Below are 6,335 nucleotides of genomic sequence, written 5' to 3'. Positions count from 1 at the left end.
GAATGAGGTTTCTGAGTGAAAGTATGAATGAACAGTTAGCAGTTGAAGTCGCATGAAGATTTGTTGAAGTTGAAGAATTTCTCCATTGACTTCAATGGTTAAAAATGTGATGTATTATGGGATGTATCTCTGGAATTATGAAAGTTATGAATGAGAAAAGTAATAGCCATTGATTCCCGACCGAGCTGAACGTTTTGATGTTTGAACGGAGTTTCTGCGATGTTCAATGCGGGAGGAGAAGCGCGGCAAAATAAGTCGGCGGAATAATAAACTTTTCGTGGGTAGAATAACAGTTAGTTTGAATGCTGTTAAGAGCATTCCCACTAAATAATAATAATAATAATTTTATTTTGGGGGGCGCCTTTCATAACACCCAAGGACAACTTACAGGGCATAGGGGCAATATAGGGAACAATTAAAACAGTGGATTTAGTGAAGTATCAGCCGGGGTAAGACAAGACAAACAACAGGAAATTGACTACAAAAGGACACAAAATGACACAGGGACGGGTACAGATTATAAAGAAAATGCCAGTTTGAACAGGTGGTTTTTGAGTTGGGTTTTGAATGTTGTTATGGAATCAGACTGTCGGATGTGTAGTGGCAGGGAGTTCCAGAGTCTGGGAGCCGAGCAGCTGAAAGCTGATGATGTTACTAGTTAAAGCGAATGCACCTTTTATTATTACATATTTGTAATATCAGGGCTAAAGCACTGAGTGTGTTTTCTTTTTCTCCGGTGCACTCTGATTGTTTTCAGTTATGCTTACCTGTGAAATATAAGGCTGCAAATGTACGTATGTTTGTAAATATGTATATGTTTACAAGAAAGTGTGTATGGATATGAACAGGGGTATGTAAGTGTGTGAATGTATGAATGTTTGTGAAATCATCCCTCGTCATTCGACCTATGACGGAATATGAAGTGTATATATATACAGTACATGTATATAACTCTAAATATTACTACTGAGATTTTTTACTTTTTTACTCTTTTGTACTTCAGTTTTATCTTATTTTCCTCTGCTATATGTAAAAATAAGAGTATATATTCGGAACAAAGTGGATCTGTTGTGTATATATATATAATAGAAATAAACAGACAAAAAAAAAAGTGAATGCACCGTTCTGCAGCTGAGAGAGACTTGTGGGGGACATCTAACTGGAGCTTTTGGATTTTTAGGTTGCAATCAATCCCAAGGGGTCCTGTGACTTGACTTGGCCTGGTCTCTCTTTCCTTATTTCTCTTTCTCTCAGCAGGCAGCAGGATCATGATGTAATCTTTTCTATGGACTACTTGGCAGAGTTTTGACTTGAAACATAATGGCAGTGTTTGTCAGTTGTTTTGTACCGTCAGAACACAGACGTTAAACACTCTAGAGCAGACTTCTTTAAGAAGGAATGTTCAGAAATCCAACTGAGTTATTGGCCCCTGTTCAGCAGTCTTTAGCAGTAGTGTTGTGTTCATACAGTGAACAGTACAGTTAGAAGGTTAGGGAGGTTGATAGGCTTCTCAATGCATGCATTTTGTTAAACCCTCTTTTTTGAAGTTATAAATCTCAGGTTATCCCTAAACCAAACTTCAATCAGGAGCCTTGTCTAGGTTTTAAAGAAGCCCCACTATGCTTTTGGGGGTTTTCCCTTTCCTGTAGTTGTTATATAGTTTCCTGTTAATGTAAATGGTCAGCAAAGGCTAAAAAAAAAAACATGTTATATTACATGCACTAAATACAAATACGATGAGCACAATATGACCCCGTTAACAAATGTTTGCAGCAATATACATTTTAGTTTGGAGATCTGGCTCTGCTGATGCCATGCTCTGATACACATTAGTAATTATTAAATAGTATTTTAGATCCCTTTCTACAATTATCCCTAACTCCTCAATTATCTGCTTGATTTCTCTTACTTTGTTTATGTTCGCACCATTTACACCAAAGCGAATTCCTCATAAACCTACATGGCAGGGTTAGGGTTAAACCTGAAACCTGAGGCTGACTTTCATTTAAATCAGTTCAAGTTTGAGAGACTGTCCCTGCTACCAAACTTTTATGAAAAATAGCAAGTACAATGTTAACATTTCACTGCAATTAAATTAAATGATAGTCCACTACCACGACCACTGTCACACCTCACTATTCATAGTTGTGTAAATAACGTGTGTTAGTTGAGATCCTTGGTAGCTAGTATGTTAGTATTCTGTGAACAAACAAACAACAATGTGTTGCTATTGAGTTCTACATCAGACAGCAATGACGGATCAAGTTGTGCAGCAGTGCAACAGAACGTATGGTGATTTAAAGTGCTTTTTTTCTAAAGATATGGCCAGGATTTGAGTCAAAACCAACACAAGTCACTATAGTGTCAAGAGAACGAAGAAGCAGAGCATTGAGGGCTTGTCAATCATATACAAGTTCTTATAGGCTGTTAATTAGATTAAATACATGTGACTGAGCCGCTGGCTCCTGATGGGAAATGTGTGAAGCCTCTGACCAGAACTTACACAGCGATATAACATTTTTGCAGAGATGTTTCAGGTCTTCAGTTCTTTAATAAACAACCTGTTTAGTAATCAACGAACAGCAATCTGAGACGTAAACAGACCCATGTCAGCTGATAAACTACACTTTTAACAGCATTAGCTATCTTAGCGTATGTGCACTAACAGGTATTATGTGCATTGCCTTGCTGTGTCCAGCACAGCTGGTCGGAGTCTTCACACATTTCCCAGAGTCAACCGGTCAGTCACTGTGAGCTCATCAAGTCACCCCCCCCCCGTGCTGTAATCATCGGAGGCAAACATCAGAAGCCCTTCAATCACTGCTCCTCTCTCCATTGTTCCTCTCCTCCCATCGCTGTTAGGCAGTGCTGAACGGGTACCAGTGTCTCTCCATCCTCTCCAGGGTCATTAATACATGTCAGCTCTGTACACACCAACTCCTCACTTCATTTATCCCAGCACGCCTTTCAATTTAATCAAAACTGCAGCAGCAGGACACACACACATACACACAAACACACTCATTTACTGATTAGTTGTAAAGACTGTAAGGGGTTCTTCTTAACTTGTGTTGTGTGATGTGGATATTTAATTTTGCCATCGTTACACTCAATGATTAATGGAGGTTATTTTTTATCGAGGCACATTTTACCATCAAGGCAAATATATTCCTCCATTTCCTTCCTCGGAGTACAAATACAAACTGCATTGTCGTTTGAGCTTGTGTTAATGTGACATGCTAAATAGATTGACATAAAACACACCTGTATAAACACTGCATCACTCCTAACATGGTGCAAATGTTCTGTTCATGAGCTCGGTTGAGTAAATTCAATATATTGCATAAGACAATTCTGAGGGCTACTCGTCTACAAAGGAGAGCACAAAGCTTGTGCTCAAGGGCATGGGTTTGTAAAATCAGAATCATATTTGAGCATTATTGTTTCTGAGTCTGCTTGCTCACTTTTCTCAAGGTGGTTTGGCGGTTTTCTGAGCACTTCAAATTCCATAGTTAAGGCTTTAAGAAGAAACAGCAATAGTATATTGCTCATTTATAAGAACTAATTAGTGTAAGACAAACGCTGGCGATACATCCAATCCCCTTACTGTTATATAGTATATTAACAGTATATGTCAATCTGCTTGGACCCTCATCACTGCAGCTACAATAATAACTTATCATTATCAAGTGTTATTTATTACTTGATTTCTACCCAGGATCTCTATTTTTTGGATTGTTGCTGCCACAAATGATTAAACTTACTGCCCGTTCTCCTCCCTGCAAGGTAGTCTCTTGGTGGTGGGGAGGATGAAACAACAGTTCTCTCATTTCTGGAACATTGGACTTAATCCAATAAACAACTTTTCTCAAAGCTCACAACCTTTAACATGATTGACAAGACCGTGTGGCAGTTGTTCTACTTCTTCCTGCTCTCATGTTGGACTGAGGGCACTATAGGATGGGCAGGTGTTAGTTCTTCCCCTTCTGTTGAATACGTTTGTTGTTTTTGACTGAAATCCAGGCCAGATCTTGTGGAATGGCACCTTTGATCAAGACACTATCTGATCTATATCCCAACTAAAATAGCAAAAGTCGCCCACAGATTCTAAGTGACTGAGAGACAGCAGAGAAACTAGACTTTTAAAAGCATCATGACTGAACACCACATAGCTGCAACCTCAAAAAGCACCCGACAACTGAACTCTTTGACCCAGGATATCATTCTGTTCTTTCTGTACACTTAGGGCCTGTGAAAACATGGCAACCTTTGGCGCTGATGGGGAGCTGGGCAGAGCCTTCCTCCCAGTAATTCAAAAAGAAAATGCTAAATGTAAAAAAAACAACAACATTTCCTCCAATTTCTAAAATGATGTCACCAACGCATTATCTGAAAAGTTTCAATATTTTTAACATGAAACGCTTGGAGCAGCAGCACAAGAAGGGTAGCACACTCTATGAAATACTTACAGGTAAAGAGGTATTAGGATTAGGCATGGGCGGTATCATTTTTTTCATACCGTCATACCTTGCTGACATCATACCGTGGTATACGGTATATGACGGTATCAGTCCCAATTTAAGGGGTAATTTCTCCCAAAAAAAAATGTTTTACTCACTATATCAACAGCCCCACCAAAAATATTTTCCACCAGCCGCCACTGACGGTATGACTTGGGTCGACTTGAGTGAGGTGGCGTTCGGCGGCAAATAGATGTTTCGAACGGTATATTATATGTTCGGTGTAAAATGCAGCCCGAGCCGGTAGACGCTCGCAAAGTGCCGCGACGTGCGCGCAAGTGCAAAACAAGGGCTGCATACATGACACATTGTGCAAATGGAACATTTTGAGATCGGATACAGGACGCGTTTGTAGATGTTCGACGTTGTTTCCATAGTGAGCTAAGTTAACAATATATCATCATACATAAACATTTTCCGGGAGTAAATACTTGACTTATTGAATAAAGTTTGCTATATTCACTAACTAGTTTGGCAATATTATTCCGTGCATGTGTTAAAAACCTTATTTCCATTTGATTCATTGGATTACTCGCGTGAATGTTTAGCACGTAAATGCTTTCGTTTTTAAAACCGTCCGACCTCGACTACAAAACCGAGTCGAAAAAGCGCAGTGTGTCTGATGAGGGTAGATTAAATAAATGTCAACACTCACGGTCATCGCCTCCGTTCTTAAATCGATTCCCAAAGAAGTGCATCTGTTGTTCGTCGGTTGGTCTGATATATGAGGTCACTGGCGACGAGTAAACCCAAAATAGTCCCAAACAGGCGCAGAGGCATTTTTGCTTTTTTACTAGGTTGTCCTGAGATTCTAGGGGGTGTGGGGGGGTGGGGAGTGGTGTTGGGTGGTGAGGGTATTGGGGGGTGTGGGGGCCGGCAAATTGCTGCGCCATCTTGCTCAGCTCAGTCATTGTGCTGAGCTCTGAGAGCGGGGAATAGACGGAGACTGCCGCGCGTCCCTGCCTCTGCTGGCGCGGGATGCTGTGCTATTACATACGCTAATGCTGCTCTCGTCTTGTCATAGTATACTTGTGGCGGATGTATCAGACATGAAACGCTTCTGTTGATTTGGCGCACAGATCTTTTGACGCGAGTATTGACGGTATTAAAATCATACGACGGTATTTCGAAATTACCCTGTATACCGTAATACCGTTGGAGTGGCATACCGCCCAAGCCTTAATTAGGATTAAGTCGTTTTTTTTCTCCCATTGAAATCTGTTATTGATAAGATAGCGTGTGTGAGGCTCAGAGAAGGAATCCTCTTTTTGGACATCATGTCACAATCAGGATACAAACATTGAAGGGCCTAAGTGTCAACCTGTATTTTAGGCTTTATGTTGCGGTTTTTATAGTTTTTCAACCGTATACCGTTGCTGACATTCATACCTGTGGTTATTACGGTATATGACGTTAATGGACTTGGGTCGACTTGAGCAGAATGAGGTGGCTTCGGCGACAAATAATGTTTTCGAACAGTAACATATTAGTATGGTTCGGTTGTTATAAATGCAGCCCGGCCGGTAGACGCGCGCAAAAGATGCGTGACATGGCGCAAGTGCAAAACAAAGGGCTGCATACATGAGCACATGTGTGCAAATGGCACATTTTTGAAGATCGGATACAGGACGTGTTGTAGATGTACATGTAATAGAATGATAACGCATCTGTGTTGGCGCACAGCCTACTTACTTTATATCTAACGATTGTTTTAACATTCGTAAAAGAAAGGAAATTCTGGTAGTAGGACTCTTAACCCTCCTTGTCGTGTTGGGGTCAAATCTGATCTGATTAACTACTTTCATCAATCATAAA

At 40.4% G+C, this 6,335-nt stretch overlaps 1 protein-coding gene across 1 annotated transcript in view; it reads left to right on the top strand.

The window, feature by feature from the left end:
* LOC104951648 (uncharacterized) overlaps positions 1 to 2,872 on the top strand; it is a 14,021-nt gene extending 11,149 nt beyond the window's left edge. Inside the window, exon 5 of the mRNA XM_010778357.1 lies at positions 2,699 to 2,872. Coding sequence (XP_010776659.1) covers positions 2,699 to 2,872 — 174 coding nt within the window. The remainder of the gene's footprint in view (positions 1 to 2,698) is intronic.
* Positions 2,873 to 6,335: the final 3,463 nt, after the last annotated feature.

This window comes from Notothenia coriiceps, unplaced genomic scaffold, assembly GCF_000735185.1.
Source record: "Notothenia coriiceps isolate Sejong01 unplaced genomic scaffold, NC01 NC01_scaffold00019000, whole genome shotgun sequence".
Taxonomy (NCBI): Eukaryota; Metazoa; Chordata; class Actinopteri; order Perciformes; family Nototheniidae; genus Notothenia; species Notothenia coriiceps.
The sequence above is the reverse complement of the archived record's forward strand: the minus strand, read 5'-3'. Positions and strand labels throughout refer to the sequence as shown.